This window comes from Populus euphratica, unplaced genomic scaffold (genome assembly GCF_000495115.2).
Source record: "Populus euphratica unplaced genomic scaffold, PopEup_1.0 scaffold11.1, whole genome shotgun sequence".
Lineage (NCBI taxonomy): Eukaryota > Viridiplantae > Streptophyta > Magnoliopsida > Malpighiales > Salicaceae > Populus > Populus euphratica.
The window spans coordinates 872691-891510 of record NW_011499878.1 but is presented as its reverse complement, the minus strand read 5'-3'; the positions used below and the strand labels follow the sequence as shown (position 1 = coordinate 891510).

General features: G+C 35.3%; 4 protein-coding genes and 2 non-coding genes across 10 annotated transcripts; 4 read left to right on the top strand and 2 right to left on the bottom strand.

Moving 5' to 3' along the window:
- Positions 1-890: 890 nt before the first annotated feature.
- Positions 891-3673, top strand: LOC105128782 (uncharacterized). The gene is made up of 7 exons (XM_011030599.1): positions 891-1372; positions 1464-1609; positions 1695-1966; positions 2100-2254; positions 2420-2682; positions 3215-3277; positions 3400-3673. Exons 1-7 carry the CDS (start codon positions 1120-1122, stop codon positions 3643-3645), a joined length of 1398 nt encoding a protein of 465 aa, XP_011028901.1. The 5' UTR covers positions 891-1119; the 3' UTR covers positions 3646-3673.
- On the bottom strand, positions 2841-18820 carry LOC105128785 (uncharacterized). 5 transcript variants are annotated; one of them, XM_011030604.1, is made up of 6 exons: positions 18514-18820; positions 17402-17819; positions 16665-16696; positions 15605-16570; positions 15457-15462; positions 15048-15394 (listed from the first exon to the last, which is right to left on the bottom strand). In XM_011030604.1, exons 2-4 carry the CDS (start codon positions 17730-17732, stop codon positions 15620-15622), a joined length of 1314 nt encoding a protein of 437 aa, XP_011028906.1. In that variant the 5' UTR covers positions 17733-17819; positions 18514-18820; the 3' UTR covers positions 15048-15394; positions 15457-15462; positions 15605-15619. The 5 variants fall into 5 exon arrangements, with proteins under 5 accessions (XP_011028909.1, XP_011028906.1, XP_011028907.1 ...); XM_011030607.1 differs by lacking the exons at positions 15048-15394; positions 15457-15462 and adding an exon at positions 2841-2850; XM_011030605.1 differs by lacking the exon at positions 15457-15462 and having other exon boundaries at positions 15048-15404.
- LOC105128783 (26S protease regulatory subunit S10B homolog B-like) lies at positions 4706-7946 on the top strand. Its single transcript, XM_011030601.1, has 10 exons — positions 4706-4971; positions 5236-5355; positions 5459-5595; positions 5690-5851; positions 5980-6066; positions 6174-6260; positions 6345-6482; positions 7198-7389; positions 7461-7559; positions 7648-7946. The coding sequence occupies exons 1-10, from the start codon at positions 4860-4862 to the stop codon at positions 7720-7722; spliced, it is 1209 nt and encodes a 402-aa protein (XP_011028903.1). The 5' UTR covers positions 4706-4859; the 3' UTR covers positions 7723-7946.
- LOC105128784 (NAD(P)-binding Rossmann-fold superfamily protein) lies at positions 10637-13843 on the top strand. The gene is made up of 8 exons (XM_011030602.1): positions 10637-10958; positions 11047-11139; positions 11391-11469; positions 11572-11650; positions 12286-12325; positions 12410-12544; positions 12861-12998; positions 13273-13843. Exons 1-8 carry the CDS (start codon positions 10663-10665, stop codon positions 13553-13555), a joined length of 1143 nt encoding a protein of 380 aa, XP_011028904.1. The 5' UTR covers positions 10637-10662; the 3' UTR covers positions 13556-13843.
- On the top strand, positions 13985-14068 carry TRNAL-CAA (transfer RNA leucine (anticodon CAA)). Its single transcript has one exon. It is a non-coding gene; the product is annotated as a tRNA-Leu (tRNA).
- Positions 14128-14199, bottom strand: TRNAE-UUC (transfer RNA glutamic acid (anticodon UUC)). The gene has a single exon. It is a non-coding gene; the product is annotated as a tRNA-Glu (tRNA).

The window sequence follows — 18820 nt, the reverse complement described above, 5'->3', positions numbered from 1 at the left end:
TAGCATAGTTGGTTAAGCCAACCCAAGGATTAAATTTTAGATTCAATAAGTTTTGAAATTTATTGGATTAATTTTTTTTGGTTCATGATTTAATTATCCTAACTAAACTTGATTTATACTTAATTAAGTCAACACTAAAAAATTAAATCAGTATTATTTCTAGATAAAAATAATAGATTTAACTTAATCCAATTTAAGAAGTCAATTATACAATTCATGTAACTTTTGAAGAGTGTAATTCAACTGGTTAAGTTCTAGAGTTACTTTCTAGAGGTCACCAGTTTAAGTTTTACAAATCTCAGGATCACTTGAGACTTACTTAATCATTAACTTCAGGACTTACGAGATTAATTGAAATATACGTAAACTGATCCAGACACTTTTATATATATATATATATATATATATAAAGTACATGCGTCGTGGTTTATATAATTAAAAAAAAATCTAATTTTAGATTTTTTAAAAAAAAAAATATGAGAGGTAATTAAATTGCAAGCCCATTAACTAATTAAATAAATACTAGGTGAAAAGAAGCAAAATAATTATAATGAAAGAACATTAGCAGTGCATGACAAAAGGAACAATGGTCAGGATGTTGATATTTATAAGAGATAATCAGAATTTTGTTATTTTGCTACATTTAAATAGTTATTTATTTTCTATAATTTCTTATATTTTAATTTATATATTTTTTATATAAAAAAATCCCTTCTAAAGTATTTCCACATCAATGATTAAAAAAGGTATTTAATTAAAGTTTCTAAAACAATATGAGTACTCAAACAAACAAAAGTAAACTAGAGGGACTCACATAGAAATTTGATATATATATATATATAGTGCAGGCACTGAATCTATAACTATCGACTCATCTCCTATTATTTAAAATCGTCGGTCGCCCAGTATAATTGTCGTCTGGGCTCGACCATGTGGAACCAACGACATGCCAAACGTCTCGACGGATCGTAAACAAACCAGTAAATAATCCATCCAACGAAGTGGAACACAAGATTTTGATTTTTGATTCCTACTTTGATCCACGTCGACTCCGATTTCGAAAACTGCATCAAACCAGAGAATTAAAATCCACGAAACAGCGAGCGAAGCAATAGTAAAATGGGAAAACAAGCAACCGCGTGGAATACATTGCAGAAGAAGAGATGGACACTGATGATTCTGGCTCTGTTCACTCTCTTAACACTGACATTCTTCTTCTTCACGAGATCCGCATTCAACTCCTGTAACTCTACTGACCAGTTCCAAGCGCAGATCCAATCAGCTTCGCAAACATCAAGTTCAGGACCGAATCCTCTTGCTTTCATGAAATCAAAGCTCGTTCTCCTTGTCTCTCACGAGCTCTCTCTTTCTGGTACTCGATTTCTTCTTCCTTTTCTTTTCGTTTCTTTTTTATTTTCAGAGAAGAAAAATGTACTAAGTGGAGATTTAAAATAAAATTGAAGGCGGACCTCTGTTGTTGATGGAGCTTGCGTTTTTATTAAGAGGAGTTGGAGCCAAAGTGGTTTGGATCACCAATCAGAAACCGGCCCAAGCTGATGATGGTGTTATTTACAGCTTAGAACGTAAAATGTTGGACCGCGGAGTGCAGGTAATTCTTTTTTGGTAGATGTGAATTAAATTATTAAAATTTTAACGGATAGTTGAAATGGATAATTTGGCTTTTAAATTTTTAGGTTTTTTCTGCAAAAAGTCAGAAAGCGATAGATACAGCGATGAAAGCTGACTTGGTTGTTTTAAATACTGCTGTTGCTGGGAAATGGCTGGAAGGTGTTTTGAAGGAGAACGTGAAGCAAGTTCTTCCGAAGGTTCTGTGGTGGATTCATGAAATGAGAGGGCATTACTTCAAATTAGAGTATGTTAAGCACCTCCCTTTTGTTGCAGGTGCTATGATTGATTCGCATACGACAGCAGAATACTGGAAGAACAGGACTCGAGAGCGATTAGGGTATGCAAGTGTATGAATCACATCAGTTCAGTAGAGTGTATATTATGGCTCACATTGGAGTCTATTTGGATTTTACTTTGCTCTGTGCTTTTTTGTCATCTGAAAAAAAAATTGTACGTATCTTTGGTTTTAGGATTAAAATGCCTGAAACATATGTTGTCCACCTTGGAAATAGCAAGGACCTTATGGAAGTGGCTGAAGATAGTGTAGCCAAGAGGGTGCTTCGTGAGCATGTTCGAGAGTCTCTTGGGGTGAGGGATGATGATCTACTCTTTGCCATCATAAATAGTATGTTCTTCCTGCTGATAAAATAACTATCTTGACCTATATTGTTCCATCAGCCAGTGAAAGAGAGAACTGTCTGTTCTAGTTTTCAATTTCCACTATCCATTCTAGCCAATGTTCATCGTGAAATTTTTTGTTTAATGAACATTAGAAACCTTGTTGTTGCAGGTGTTTCGCGTGGGAAAGGTCAGGACCTCTTTCTTCATTCTTTCTATGAGAGCCTCCATCTGATCCAAGAGAAGAAGCAGCAGGTGCCATCAGTGCATGCAGTAATTGTGGGAAGTGACATGAATGCTCAAACGAAGTTTGAAACAGAGCTGCGTAATTTTGTTTTAGAGAAGAAGATTCAAGACCGTGTCCACTTTGTAAATAAAACCCTGACTGTTGCTCCATATTTGGCTGCGATTGATGTTCTTGTGCAGAACTCTCAGGTTTGTTCTGCAGATTTAACTTCTGAATTCTCATTGGAAGCAACGTTGTGTTTTTATCAATGTTCTTGTTATTTCATCTTTGGAAAAAGGACAAAAAGGCGCTATTGAATTTTAAAAAAATTCTATGAGCACTTGATCAATTAAAGCATCACACGAGATTCCAGGAAACTCTTAAACCGCCAAAGCTTTTTCGTAGAGGACCATTTCTTATTACTAAACTCTCCATTTAGTAATAGTCCTTTGGTTCTTCTTTGAACAGGTCCTTGTGCATACATCTCTACACTCAATGCCCTCTTGTCTGAATATGTTGATGCAGAAAACTACTCTTGTGAAAGTTAAATACAACAAGTAAAGGGAAAAAAAGGATGAAATTGATAATCTAAAAGTAGTTTTGCTCTGCCATTGATGCCTTGATTCTTTTGGTCAAGTTTCATCTCACACTTTATTTTGGTCAGTTTTCCCCTTCGTGGATAAAAATTATTCTGCTAAGCACTGGCTTTCTTGCTGAAATTTGAAGTTATTATTAATGTAGGCTAGAGGAGAGTGCTTTGGGAGGATTACCATTGAAGCAATGGCCTTTCAGCTGCCTGTGTTGGTGAGTCTTTCAGTCTAAGCAAATATACTGCCCCAAAGCCTACCGATTTTTGCTTTCTTTTCTTGTGTTCTGTTTCAATCTAGGTGTTAATTTTCTCACTCGTTTTTATTGCAATTTTCCAGGGCACTGCAGCTGGAGGCACTATGGAGATTGTCGTGAACGGCACCACAGGCTTGTTGCATCCTATTGGAAAAGAAGGCGTGATTCCACTTGCAAATAACATTTTGAAGTTAGCCACACATGTTGAAAGAAGATTGACAATGGGAAAGAAGGGATATGAGAGGGTGAAAGACATATTCTTGGAACACCATATGTCACAGAGAATATCTTTTGTGCTAAAAAAGGTGTTGCAGAAGGCCAAGTCCTAGGCTAGGCCACATTGGGATTCAACCGTGTTTTTTAATTTTTTTTTTTAGCTTCAAGTTATTTTTTTATATTTTTTATCATTTTAATGTATTTATATAAAAAGTAAATTTAAAAAATAAAAAAAATATTATTTTATTACATTTCCAAACAAAAAATACTTCAAAAAAACAATCTAATAATTTTCTATTTCTTGTATCATTTTTTTGGTGGAAATCTTTCCTTGTATCATATGTATTCCAAAACTTAATTTCCATAGATATTAAAATTTATTTTAATTGATTAAAAACAACTTGCTATCTTAAGAAATTTTATAGTGTTTACGAAGTAATTAGTGATTCTATTAACTACTCTCTCGATTTACTTTAAAGAAAAAAATAGATATAAGTAAAGGAAAAAAAATTTAAGTGGAAATATTGTTATTAGTTTTTTCGTAGGTCAGGAGTTTCATTTTATTTTTTTTATTATATTTGTTTTTTTCTTTAAGGTAGTCTCATGAAGTAATAAAAAGAATATGACTAATTATTTTCTAAGCACTATAAAATCTTTACTCTCTTTTTTGATTTATTTCATAAATTTAAAATAATAACTTTTAGTCATTCTTAATTTGCTAAAAAAATAGAACTTGTCATCATTATTTTTTTATTTAAATATAAAAAATAATTTAAATAATTTTTATATTAATAAGGATCAATTTTTTTAAAAAAAAAAAATTCAACGTCACTCTTGATCATAGTTATAAAATTTTAATTTTAATTTGATATTAATCTAAAACAAGATCCCAATCATATATCAAAAGGATTAATTTTTTTTACTAACTCTTTTAAAAAATTAAAATAATATTGTTAAAAAAAATTAATTGCATTTTATCCTATTCTATTCAATTATAGATTAATAGAGTTTTCAATCATGTCGGATAAATGACTTCTTCTATTATTTTTTTTAACCCGTACTTATCCAAATCCTAGATTTATTTGTTAAGCCTGTACAGGTTTTACAACTAAGCTCTCAACGTTATCTTTATACTGGACCACGTCTATAAGCCTTGGCCGAATTTGCAGCAAAGCTACAGATTAGAACGACGTCGTTTATCAGCCAGCATACGGCAAATTAAAATTGAAGTATAAAATCAGGCGACCCTAGCTTGAAGTCAGTTGCAGCGGTTCTCTTCCTCGACAAAGAGAAGGTAAATTCTCGGCTCCATTAACAAGAAAGAAGAATGGCAACGATAAGCAACGATGGAGACGACGCAGCGCGACGTCGTACTGCAGAGGCGGATTATCGCAAGAAGTTACTCAACCACAAAGAGCTCGAATCCAGAGTTCGATCTAGTCAGTCACTCCCTCCTTTACTACTTACTTTACTTCAAATCATTTCTTTAATTACTTTAATCAAAGATCGAATCTGATTTCTTAATCGGCCTGTTCTCTTTATTATTATTATTATTATCTCCTGTTGTATTAATCGCCAAATTTATTAATTTATTTTTGTTTCAATCCAATTTGCCTGAAGAAATTAGGATTATTATTATTATTGTGAATTTCGTATCAAATCATGAGCTATAATAGTATGGATAATGCTTGTCTATTTTGCAGCGAGGGAGAATTTGAAAGCTGCAAAAAAAGAATTTAACAAAACAGAAGATGATTTGAAGTCTCTTCAAAGTGTTGGTCAGATTATAGGAGAAGTTCTTCGACCTCTTGACAATGAACGCTGTATGTTTCTGTTTTCCCCTTAATATTCTGTTCTTGCTGTGTATATATATATACATGGTTGATATTTATAGGCATTTGTTTGATTTATTTCATTTAAATTCAGTGATTGTCAAAGCGAGCAGCGGGCCGAGGTATGTGGTAGGCTGCCGTAGTAAGGTGGATAAGGAAAAACTGACTTCAGGAACTAGAGTGGTTCTTGATATGACAACACTTACAATCATGCGAGCTCTTCCACGTGAAGTAAGTCATTTTTGGTGTTTCAGAACATGTTTTCATGCCAGAATTTATAGTGTCGTGAATGATGTTTGATGTTGTGTGTGTTTGGGGCTGACAGGTTGACCCGGTTGTTTATAACATGCTGCATGAAGATCCTGGTAATGTGAGCTACTCAGCTGTGGGTGGTTTATCTGATCAGATTAGAGAATTGAGGGAATCTATTGAGCTACCTTTGATGAACCCTGAGCTTTTCATTAGAGTGGGGATTAAGCCTCCAAAGGTCTCATTTTATGTTTTCCCCTTCGTTTCCCCTGTGATATACATATAAAGTATCAGCGGTAATATTTATGTCAGTATGAATAACGTTAGATTATATTTCATCTTAACTTCTTGCTCACTTTCTTTCAGGGTGTCCTTCTTTATGGACCTCCTGGTACTGGGAAGACATTGCTGGCTAGGGCTATTGCAAGCAACATAGATGCCAACTTTTTAAAGGTCAGATCCTGTTTCATCTATTCAGCCACCTTTTTTTTCCTTTTTATGTTCTATTGCTTGGAGTTGCCCCCTGTGGTTAACATGCTGCCCTTTCAAACTGGATTAAGGTTGTTTCAAGTGCCATCATTGACAAATACATAGGAGAAAGTGCTAGGTTGATCCGAGAAATGTTTGGGTATGCACGTGATCATCAAGTAAGAGTCTTAGTTCCATGAATTTTTTTTATTCCTACTAATTTATACTTCCATTAAATTTACAATTTGCTTTTGTCTCTCAAGCCCTGCATCATTTTCATGGACGAGATAGATGCAATTGGTGGACGCCGTTTTAGTGAGGGAACAAGTGCTGATCGTGAAATCCAAAGAACATTGATGGAGTTGCTTAACCAACTTGATGGATTTGATCAGCTTGGGAAGGTAAATTTGGTTTATAATCTAATGCCACCTTTTGAGTTGATACTAAACAAAAAAAATCCTTTGGGAGGCACTTTTGTGAAAAGATGGGTGTGGTTTTTCTATTTGTCATTATTTTCAAATGTGTATAGTGGGTTTGCTTGGGATCTTCCACACCATGCACTGTCTTCTGAATCCTGTCTGGTTTGGTAAACTCTTGCTGTTAGCTTGTTGTTTTGTGGGAAGTGAGTAATATCAACATTGCATTATGGGTGTGGTTTTTCTATTCTTCATTAGTTTCAAATACATACAGACAGTGGGTTAGCTTGGGATCTTCTGCACCATGCACTGTCTTCTGAATCTTCTCTGGTTTAGTAAACTCTTGCTGTTGGCTTGTTATTGTTGGGGAAGTTAGCAGATATGAACATTGTGTTTGCATGTGACTAGGCTACTGCATCATCCTTTTCATGACCCTTAATTTTGCTCTAATTCCCTGTTGAAATATGTGGGCCTTGGACTTAAGGAAACTTAATGTCTGATAATTTACAAGAGATTTAAAATAAATCTCTTGTAAATGCATGTGTTAGCTTATATCTATATCATATCTCTGTTGCGTGTGTTAGCGCTGCATCTTTTGCCAGCCACTTTCATCTACTAGTTTTCTATATACATGTTTAGATGTTTAAGTTTGCAGCTACTGAATAATTGGGGAAATTGAGTGTTCAATTTTGTGTTGTAGGTTAAAATGATAATGGCCACAAACCGCCCTGATGTTCTTGACCCTGCACTTCTTCGTCCGGGAAGATTAGACAGAAAGATAGAGATTCCACTACCAAATGAACAGTCAAGAATGGAAATCCTTAAGATCCATGCTGCTGGGATTGCCAAGCATGGGGATATTGATTATGAGGCTGTTGTGAAACTTGCAGAGGTGAGTTAGTGGTGACTGTGGCTGTTACATGCATGTATCGTTCGCTTAAATGATTGTTGCATATATCTCAGGGTTTTAATGGAGCTGATCTTCGTAATGTCTGCACGGAAGCTGGAATGTCAGCAATCCGTGCAGAACGTGATTATGTCATCCATGAAGATTTTATGAAGGTAAATTTTAGTACACACAGAATGTTCTTGTGCATGTTTCTTTCCAAGTATATGTGCTCAGTTATATGCTGGTGGAAATTTATTGCAGGCCGTACGAAAACTTAATGAAGCAAAGAAACTCGAGTCAACCGCGCACTACAACGCTGATTTTGGCAAAGACTAGATTCGATCCTTGCCTACAAGCCACGGAGTTGCAGTCAATGAGTCGAGAATTTGGTGTCTTATATTTGTAGGACATTTGTAATGGCAAATTTTTATTTTTCCAATCAAATCATGTATCTTATATTGGTTTTTAGTCTCGAAGTACATGATGGGTTATTTATTTTGGTTGAAATTTAACCTTGGCATATGTGAAGTTTTATTTATCCATTGCTATTTTGGTTGAAATTTAGCCTGGCCTTCAACTGACACCCAACAAATACGCTACCTCAACAGAAAAAATGGCGAGGAGGACACGATGAGGCAAGGCAACCAGGCCCAGCCTCAGGCTAGGAAAAACAGAGAAAGAGGGAAGCAGACGACAGGTAGTCCTGGAAAAGTCACGTTCTTCGGTATTTTACTCAATAAGTGTGTTCTGTTGCTATTTTCAGTTAAAAACACCTCGCATTTATACTAATGTCTTCAAAACAACTCAAAAGTCATCTTTACCATCTTTTGAATCAGAGGAAAAAAAGTTGGAAACCTATTTTGAGTATTTTCACATCTGAGTGGAGATCTAGTTTTTGGTAATCATTTTCCATTTGAGTCGTTTGGCCAGGTTTTATCGATTGGAGGTTATAAAGTCCTTACTCTAAGCTAGAAATCAGCGTTCTGGTGACTTTTTTCTCTTCTCATTTGTTTCTCTAATCAAAGCCTCTTTCAAAATCAGGGATCTTTTTAAAATTTGGACACGACTAAAATTGACAGGCTATCAAATGAGAAAAATTATTTTGGCAAAGATCTGTTATTAGTCATGAGGATTGCAAGCTTTGTGAAAAGGGTTCTGTAAATCTTGATGTATACTCTTATTTGCTCGTGTAAATTCTGAAATTTATTTGAGTGAGTGAAAGAACACAGACGGACAAACACAAGCGAAAAACTGAATCTAGTGATTTTTATATTTCATAAAAAAAATATCAATAAAAAACTCATATTTTTCATTGAATAAAGCAAATCATAAATAATAAGTCAAGAAAAATTTGGTGAGAAATGGATTAGAGTGGTTATACTGTAATCAATTTACATAATCCGTGAGTGAATAACAAATCCCACATATAAATGATCCTGAACTTAATTTTCAGCTCAATTGAGGACTTATTAGTTGTTAGTGGCACCGGCCCAATAAATGAAAAACCACGACACAACCCTTACCAGTAACTAGGGTCACTTAGCAAGTTTACTGAAATTGAGATAACAAATCATGTTAGGATATGACATGTAAATTTAATAAGATAAAAAATAAAAATAAAATAAAATATATAAAAATTTACATGGTTTATTTAATTAGGTTACGTTTATAGACAAAAATAAAAGAATTTTATCAAGTAATATGAAAATTACAATATTTCTCTACTAATAAAAGAATAATTAAAATCTTTTTAATAATAAAAGAAAACACTTCACTTACTCTCTTATATATACCTCACAATTTTATGGGATTATTTTCCTTCTATCACTTACTTTTTTTCTCTTATTTCTCTCTTGTGTTGTGTACAATATAGTAAGGATTCACTATCTATTTATAAACAAGCATCTTTATCCTTGTCTTGTAAAAAACAAAAGTAAGGCAAGTGACATTGAATTGGTGCCTATTTTGTTGACTTATCTAACGGTGCCAGCTAGCTTTACATACCAGATATTAGAAAATGTTTTCTTCTTGTTCATCCAGGTTCAAATTTAATAAATATGCTGAAAAATAAAGGTGTATTTTGTTTGTATGGCTCTTTTTTGTTTTTTTTTTTTATTTTAAATTTAATTTTGTTTGGTGTTTCAGTATTGTTTTAATATGTTTATGCCAAAAATAAATTTTTTAAAATATAAAAACCATTATTTTAATGAATTTTTAAATACTAAATTTGAAGAGTAAATCTAATCTCGATCAAAAAACAAATATGATAAGAAAATAAAATAACTTTCCACTGTACAAATTAATATGTCGCTTGAAACAGCACATTTTGGAATGGTTTTTTTCTTTTTTCTTTTTTGTGTTTCTATAGTTTTTTCAATGTAAAATATCTATAATTGAAATTGATTTTTTTTTATTTCTTTTGCTTACACCTCGACAACCAGTTGTTTGAGAATAAAAAAAAGGAAACGAGAAATGTCATCCAATAATAAATAAAAAATTGAATAATAAAAAAAATTATTGATTATTCAAATAGTTACTTATAAAAGAGAAATATACTCATAAGGATACAAGGAAAGCGAATTAGGAGAGATAGAAATATAAAAAAACCGAGCTTTGATAAAAATTGTTCTTATAAGACAATTCTTTTTTTCCCCTTAAAATGGTTCAATGGGTCGAATATTAATAATCATTACTTAAATACTCTAAGATTTCTCCCATTAATCAAGCTAATTGTTAGTTAATCAAACATTGTGATGAGTCAAAATATCTGGTTAAGATTTTTTCAAATAAAAAAAAAATGAATCATATAAAATGAATAAAAATTTGAACCTGATATAGTCAAGTCCAAAATAGCCTGCCCAGAAGATTTGAGCTTGGAGGTCAATTAGACTTAAGATAGAAGAGTGAGTCTAGAGAATTGAATCCACCATAATTCAGCATTTTTTCAAAAATAATTTAAAATAAAATTATATGGTAAAATTAATATTCTTAGTTCTTTAATATATCGAGATGCCTACAATTAAAATTTCTAGATGTTTAGGAATCTCTCAATCTTCAAAGCCCAATGGTGCAATATTTTGAGAAGCAATCAATGAACAACAAAATAAGTGCTATGCAGCATGGGCTTTACTCTAATAGATTATAGTGTAAGAGGCTCATATCCATCCCAGCCCAGGTAACAGATTAACGTGACTGTGATAAAGCCCAATATAAGCCCATTACCACCTTGATCCTTAAACTTTACATTTGTCGTTGTCCGTACTAACTCCAACTCCTATGCCCAGCTTCCCCGCGACAAAAACTGACCTGGTACTTCAAATTACACCCGATATTTCACAATCCGCTATGGAGGTATACCAGGTAAAAATACCGGCACGCTTTCCTCTACAAGCCGGTTGTTTTCCTTCAAACTCAAAAAAAGCGTCAACGTTTTTGCCTCGTGTAGCTGCTTTTACAACCAGTTCACATTCCCTAACCGATAAATCGGAATCCGAATCTCAGAATCGGATGTTCATTCTCGGGATGGGATTTGTGTGTCAATTCTTTGCACAGTCGCTTCATAAAGAAGGCTGGTAACTCCTAATTCTCCGAGTTTTGAAGCACGTTGATTTTTTATTAAATCACTTAACAAAAACGTTGTCGTATTGGATATTTTCTCAGGGTAGTTACTGGAACTTGCACGAACAAAACGAAGAAGAAACAACTTGAGGAGAAGGGATTTCATGTTCACCTTCTTGATGCAAATAAGCCAGAGTGTGTTTTTGCTTTATTTTTTATTTTCTTTATTTTTTTGTTGACTTTTATTTAAAATGAAGTACTTAGAGAAAAAAACCTATTAATTTTATTTTTTTACTGCTGGGATTATTGATTTCTTGTGTGAAGATTTCTTGTCATTAATTAGTTGTCTAAGTTATTGTGTGAAATTTTTATTAATGTTGATAGATGTATCTTGCTTCAAAAGTTGTTGAAATTTTGCTCTTCATTATTTATTTATTTATTTTCAGATTGAGCACTCTAAATGCTTTGAAATGTTACACGCACCTCCTGGTCTCAATCCCTCCTGTTGGGTGCGCGGGTGATCCGGTATGTGAACTGCCTTGTTGAATTCCATGTTGGATATTGTTTGAATGCTCCCTAAACATGGAACTTTTGATTCTATGCTATTGATTTCTTGTCATTGTTAAGATGCTTCAGCATGCAGAACTTCTAAGAAGTACGCTGTTGGACGGAAATCTTCAATGGCTTTGTTACTTGTCATCTACCAGTATGTATTTTGGTATTATAATTCATAAATGGATGTATGGATGAAAGTCAAATGCTTGTTTGTGTTCTTTTACTTGCATATATATATATATATATGTGAATATATATTCCAGCATTGAATATTTTGAGAACTTTATCATCTTTTTTTTTTTTATAGATCGAGTGTGGTAAGTGAACATAAGTTTTGTTTTGATTCAAACTATGTATTTTCTCAATGTTATGGTGGATATGAGAACAATTTGTGTTTTTGGAGGTTATACTGAATCAGAGCCGGTAAATAAACCAATTATACTAGTTCAATCATCCAGTGCTTAGCCAAATTCAAAGAAACTCAAAATCCAACTTTATAGCAAGTTGATATATATAATAATCTTCCTTTAACATTAGATGCAAAGGCGGCAGCATTTCAACAAATGGTTGTTTCATTCATCATGTTTCCAAGGAAATAGAGATTTAGGGAGATTTACTGCTGAAAGGCTGCATTATATATGCTTAAATCTCTTAATGAATTGTTAGGCAGAAGACAAAGACTTGGGTTTTTAATTCCCATCATCTGAATTTTTTGGCACGTTCCAACATCTTCCATCCTTGCAAAATAGTTGGGTTTGACTTAATGATACTTCATTTTGCTCGCAGGTGTATATGGTCATTGTGATGGTGCTTGGGTGGATGAGGAGTAAGCAGAGGACCCTTATGCATGCATTGCTGTGTAAGACATATAACTTGCATGCCACTAATTACTTGCATTATCATGTGGCAGTTATCCAACCAGCCCTACAAGTGAGCTAGCTAAATTGAGGTTAGATGCCGAGGAAGGATGGCTAAATCTGGGCCAAAGCCTGGGGTTTTCCACTCAAGTTTTTCGTCTTGGAGGTATCTATGGTCCTGGAAGAAGGTTGTAATCAGCATCTCTATATGCCATATTTGTTTGTGCTGACCCACAGCTGCCATTGAAGAGTATCCGAATCACTTCTCTATTCCAAATTCTCACTTTTCTCTTCGAGAATAAGATGCCTACGCTAATTAACCCCAACGTTGAGTGCTAGCAACATCCCTTTATTATTAGGAGCGAGAGGTGTTAATATATCACTTTGTTTTTTTATTCCCCGGGTGAAACCATGCACTTCTTTTTGGTTAGCTGGTAGTTAACTGTTAATATTTAACTGCTAAATATGGTGTGGTGCGGCTAAGTTGGAAACAAATTTTGGCAGCGCTGTCGATACAATAATTAAGCAAGAGCCACAGTCAGAAGGTCAGAAGATGAGAAAATCGAGGCAATACACTTCCAGAGTTCATGTTGAGGACATTTGTCAAGCACTCAAGGCTAGTATTTACACGCCATCCTCCAGGTGGGCATTTATAAAAATAATTCTTTTATCCAGTTCCTCGCTCATAATTCATTAGATTTGTGATAGAGCAAGTCTGCCACATTGAAAGTAAAACCCCTAACTTAAAGCTAACCTTCAAAAAACTATGATATATCCTTTTAGGTATGCCATGTGCTCAATGAACCCTATGTCATTTTACCAGTGTTTATCAATCTCTCTGTTTAACTCCAGGAATTTAATTTTTTTGTTGGTTTTCTGAAGTGCATCTAGATTCCACTGAATCTCCCTTTTTCAGGGGAATTTACAATATTGTGGATGATGACCCCGCTCCACGTGAAGAGGTGTTTACATATGCAGAGGACTTGATCAAGAAGAAGTGGCCAGGCCACACTAAATGGAGCTCTAATTCTGCTAGTGCTGCATCACCTACGAAGAAGGATAATTCAAGAGGAGATAAACGGGTTTCCAATATGCGTATGAAGAGAGAACTAGGAGTGAGGCTTCTCCATCCAAGTTACAGATCAGGATTGCTAAGTATTATTGATCAAATGGAAAACCCATTTCACTGTAGTCCATGAATTTTGTGAGTCACAATGTTGTTGATATCCGAAACTGAAAGGAGCACAGGTTATAGTCAGAAAGGCTGTGTGAGGAAGTATATTTGTTCTTTGTATCAGCTCATGTTTTGCGTCAATAAAGAGTGAACAACACTCGTGGAGCGTCCAATCATTAGTTGATCTTCTTGGTGCTCCGGACCATTTGACAGCCAAATTATAAGGGAACTGATTGCGATCTTTTAATGTTTCCGGTGCATAATCATTTGGAATGTTGAGTTCTGATCAAAATACATATTAAGGTTTTTTAGAGTTATTATTTTGGGATCAGAAAATGAATAGATCCATGTCGCAGGTCGTTCTTCTTTGCGAATAATTTGGTTATGACGGTATCAGGAAGGGGAACCAGACAAGGAATATTCTTCAATTAAATCATATCCCAGACTATTGGACGTCAGGATGGCCGAGTGGTCTACGGCGCCAGACTCAAGTTCTGGTCCTCGTGAGAGGGCGTGGGTTCAAATCCCACTTCTGACAATCTCCCTTCCCTTCTTTTTCTTCTATATTTTTTATTTTTGCTGAAAAAATGATAAAAATTCCGTTGCCGGGAATCGAACCCGGGTCTCCTGGGTGAAAGCCAGATATCCTAACCGCTGGACGACAACGGAAGCTTTTCTCTAGCCAGCTCAGTAATATACAATACCTAATAAATACAGAATTCACACTGGCTTTCGCTGCAACTTCGGGCATTCACTGCAATTTAATTAACCTCCGTGAAACAAGATTGGTGCTACATTTTTTAGTAATGATTTGCATGAAGAATTTTTAAACGAAGGATACGCGATAAATAAATGACCAGACAGTTGTGTTGAATTATGTAAGAATTATTAATTATATCAAGCATCACTCTCTTTCAACCTTTTAAAAATGATTTAATAAAACTATGAGTTACTTCTTGTTTAATCAAGCTTTAAATTTATTTTTTGAAGAACACTCCAGTTTGAGTATTACAAGTTTAATCAAGTTTTAATTCTATTTTTTGAAAAACACTCCAGTTTGAGTATTACAAGTTTTACTGAAGATTTTTATAGTCATTAACTTTAAAATCTATAAAATTTAACATAATATGCCCATATTAATCTGGACACCAATATTAATAAAAAAAAAACAGTTTAATAAATTCACAGGTAATTCCAGAAGTCCAGAGCAATACATTCATAATTTCCCTGATAATATCAACCTTGATGATTAGTGTCAAATGAGTAAAATTAATTTATACTCCACTTAATATCAACTATTTCATACCGAAAATTAAACTGGGAAGACATCAATAAACCTTTTAAGCCCTTTCCACGGATCTTTCCAAAATTGATACCCAAAATCAATCGCCTATCATTCACATTTCGCTGCTGGGAGGCGCATTGCGTTCATGGGTGGTCTCTTAGCCACTTCTGCGCAGCACCTTCACACGATAGAATTCTCAACTACTGCATTATTAAACCAAAGGCAGACAACAGTGGGAAAGACACCCATCGTGCACGAGAGAGACATTTTCTTAGCATTGATTAATAGAATACAAAAGTACAGAACATTGTCAAAATTCAGTCCAGCCCATGGATAGCAAAATCAAGGGCTTTGGAGATCAGGCGGATAATTCCTAGACTACGCCTGTAAATGGATTTATCTGAAACCTATTTTCCTTTTTTTTAGAAAACTAAAACTGAAGTGAGGCCGAGTGAGGGGGGACAGATTTTCGATAGGCAAACAAAGAGTTAACGGAAAGAATGCGCTCACGGCCTGAGTTGAATCACAGCCCTCTCCTTCGATCCTACATGATAATCACATCTCCAGCTTTTACGGAGAACTGGGAAAAAAAAAAATATATATATATATATACACATGATAATCACATCTCCAGCTTTTACGGAGAACTGGGAAAAAAAGAAGATATATATATATAAAGAAAAAGGGAGAGGCAGGAAACTTTACTTGTTAGCAAAGATGGACTATTTTATAAAAGAAACTCATGGCGTACTAGCATGGCAGCTGAAAAAATGAGTTAAAAATTCTCACCTCAGACTAGTCAAGTCAATCTTTGCCATGTCTTGCCCAAAACCCTTTTTTCTCTGAAAGGGTTCTACTCCATTTGGACCTAAATGAAAAGCGTCGTCTCAAGAAAGGCTTCAAGGAGGAGCTTGCTACACTAGAACTGGGATCCATCTTTGCAGCTTCTCTGTCTTTCATGGCATTCTTCTGTTGATAAAAATCATCAGAATCGCTATCAAGGTAACTATCAATGACTCGGTTTCTTGATATCTTAAGGCTTTTTGCTTTTAATTCTGCTTCAGTTCTCAAAGCTTTTTTGGACATCTTCAAAATTTGCTTCTCTCCTCCCTCACATATTGGGCATGCGGGATCATGCTTGTCGACCTCCAGAGTTGTAGCCTCCAAGCACTCTGCATGGTATACATGCCCACATGGCAGCACAGAAACCACTGGGAAGTCATTGGTGCTGATGATTCTCTGGCTGCTCCACACAGATTTCTCAGTCAAGAACTTTGAGCAAGCTCCACAAGTTTGCAGATCTAAGGAGGGAGAACACGAGAACCTGCTGCTACATCCACTTATTTTTCCAAAGCCAGAGCCAAAGTGCTCACTGTCAAAAGACCACCTCCCCCTTTGTGAAGAGGCTACAAGTTCAGAAAAGGTTCTCATGGACCACCCATCAGAAGACCCACCATGGGATCCCATTGTTAAGTCATGGCTGCAAGTGGAGAGTACAAATGATGACCTTCCTTCAGACAAAGAACAGTTATTTGGTGATTTTAATCCCAGGATTTTACTATCAGAAACCTGTCTTAATAACCGGTGCCCAGGTGAGCGGCGAGCCTGTCTAGATGGGGTTGAGTTAGGAGGATGAGGATGACCACAGGTTGGTAAAGGATCAGTAGTAGGTATTGAAAATGATGAATGTACAGAATATGAAATCTTTGGTAATGGCAAGTCTGCAATATCAGGTGATTCCGCCAAGCTCTTCGCCTGAAATAAAATTAAAACATTAAGCAATCAGCAGGGATACATAAACAAAAAGCATCCTCATACTAATTTTGCATCTCTATTGGTTCAAACTCACCCCCATAGGGTAATTGCTTTCCGTGGATAGATCTGCACCAAGAAAATGAAAGTGTCAAAATACACCACCTCAAAGGCAAGCAGGAAAAGAACACAGTCCCAAAAACTGTTATACTTGCAGCAATGCGCAAGAAAAAAGAAGTAAACAAGTAGATGGAATTCCATCACAGCATTGCTAAAACTGAAGTCCATTAACAGCAAACAGCAGGTGGATCTGCCAATGCAGGGATGAATTGACAGTTTCTGTGCCCTACTAGTAAGATATCAATTTACCCAAAAATAGCAGAGTTTACATGGACTCGAAACTTGATTCCAAAAATCAGCTAAAGAAAATGTTGAGTGCAGGTGCTACAAAGCAATTAGAAGTAAAGAAATATATAATGAGATTGAAAACCATAAATGTCAGAAGTACATTATGGAGATCAGCAGCTAAAACTTGAATACGATGCAGATAGAGGTGGTCGGGGATGTCTAAATTTTCCACTTTTTTGACATGATTGGCTAGCACTGTCAGACTCCTTTTTTTCCGTGAATAGGAGGGAAGTGCTTAAGAATTCAAGATCCTATTGCTTAGCAAATGAAATAGGTCACTTTTTTTTCTGTTCAAATCAAAGTGCACACGTGGATTTCTGGAACAATTTGGCACACGGATTAGAATGGAACTTCAGCTTTGAAAAAGAATTTATTTTCACCTAAAAGAAGATCAAACAAAACAAGCACAAAATAGCAAACCTTTACCTGAAGGTTGAGCCGTAAGGACCACACCCATTCCTTCATGAACCGGCGATTTCAGAGATATAGGTGTTCCAAAACTCTCGAGCGGGCTCAAACCATCTGAAAGATTACCCCCATCGGAACCTAAAGTCCCCTTCATCTCCACACTAACATCTCTACTGACTCCACACGACATTTGACATGAAAAATCCTCAATTTCACCAGCCACACGCCTTCGGTTGTCCCAACGAAAACTCAAGGTTGGGGAACATCCGGAATTCCTATGCAATGCTTGACATCCAGTTGTGCTGGGGCAATCTTTATCTCTTGCAGCTACACAACAAGCTGCTCCCATGTTCACAGTATCACAGAGACTATCTAACTCCCCGGAAAAAGCAAACCTTGAATAGAAGCTTAGAGCAGAAAAGAACCGCTAGAATTCCTGTTAGAAAAACATGCGCACTTATCATCAAAATCTACTAATCCCAAATCAATTAAAAATCAGAAATAAATAATCAAATACCAACCTCAAGCCATGCCTCTACATGGAGAGTCACGCTACCACAAATCAAAGCCATAGATATTCATTCACGATTCCATAACCCAAAGCATATTAAAACATAAATTTCCAAACAAACAAACATTCAAAATCATACACTAAAAACACATTTCAGCCTTGAAAACACATAGAAGGATTACTCGTCCATTTCATATAATAAATGTCTCTGAATTAATTAATTACTTACAGGTCCATTAAGCAATTCCACACATTACAATATTCAACAAACAGATCACTTTCTGCCTAAATCCGCAAGATAAACTATTTTTCATCATTATTTCGAAAAAAATCAGGAAACTACTGCTAGTTAACTCCCTATTTCCTCGAAATAAATAAACATAACTATCCTTTTCAAAATCATAATACACCCAGACACACTGCGCAGGCAAGCGGAGAGCCAGAACATGAAATTTAATGGATTAAAACTATAAAAATAAACGAAAAATACAACACAGAAAATCCAAAAAAATCAACTCGCTAAATCCGAATCTGAAAAGAACTAGGGTTTATGAACTGTTTTGTTTAAGGAACAAAAACCAGCTAATCACAATAAATGATAGAAGGAAGGAATCCTAACCGGAAGTTATCGATGCGGAAAAAGCTTCGCCGTATTCTCCTTCACAGTGCCGGTCAAGTGAGAGGGAGAGTGATGAGAGAAGGGGAGAAGAACAAGGAGAAAAAAGAAGAGGAATTATAAGATGCTCTGTGTTACCGATGTATGAAATTAATTAACGGCGTGAAACAGTGGTCTTATGCTTCGTTTGGTTTCCGGCGGGGAAGGAAGAGGCGTTGAATAACAGTGTTAAAGAACGGAAATGATGTGCGAGCAAGTGAGGGTGACCGAATTATAGCGAAGTCAGTATGGGGAATTGAGCCACGTATGA

Bases quoted from the DNA above. Each gene is read 5' to 3' on its own strand.
- LOC105128783 (XM_011030601.1), top strand. From the start codon at position 4,860: ATGGCAACGATAAGCAACGATGGAGACGACGCAGCGCGACGTCGTACT. The intron at 5,852-5,979 runs GTCTCATTTTAT...ACTTTCTTTCAG, and splicing joins TGGGGATTAAGCCTCCAAAG to GGTGTCCTTCTTTATGGACC. The intron at 6,483-7,197 runs GTAAATTTGGTT...TTTGTGTTGTAG, and splicing joins GATTTGATCAGCTTGGGAAG to GTTAAAATGATAATGGCCAC.
- LOC105128782 (XM_011030599.1), top strand. From the start codon at position 1,120: ATGGGAAAACAAGCAACCGCGTGGAATACATTGCAGAAGAAGAGATGG. The intron at 1,967-2,099 runs GTATGCAAGTGT...CTTTGGTTTTAG, and splicing joins AGGACTCGAGAGCGATTAGG to GATTAAAATGCCTGAAACAT. The intron at 2,683-3,214 runs GTTTGTTCTGCA...TTATTAATGTAG, and splicing joins TTCTTGTGCAGAACTCTCAG to GCTAGAGGAGAGTGCTTTGG.
- LOC105128784 (XM_011030602.1), top strand. From the start codon at position 10,663: ATGCCCAGCTTCCCCGCGACAAAAACTGACCTGGTACTTCAAATTACA. The intron at 10,959-11,046 runs GTAACTCCTAAT...ATATTTTCTCAG, and splicing joins TCGCTTCATAAAGAAGGCTG to GGTAGTTACTGGAACTTGCA. The intron at 11,470-11,571 runs GTATGTGAACTG...GTCATTGTTAAG, and splicing joins TTGGGTGCGCGGGTGATCCG to ATGCTTCAGCATGCAGAACT.
- LOC105128785 (XM_011030607.1), bottom strand. From the start codon at position 17,732: ATGGGAGCAGCTTGTTGTGTAGCTGCAAGAGATAAAGATTGCCCCAGC. The intron at 16,697-17,401 runs GTAAAGGTTTGC...TTCTTGGTGCAG, and splicing joins CCTTACGGCTCAACCTTCAG to ATCTATCCACGGAAAGCAAT. The intron at 16,571-16,664 runs GTGAGTTTGAAC...ATTTTATTTCAG, and splicing joins AAAGCAATTACCCTATGGGG to GCGAAGAGCTTGGCGGAATC.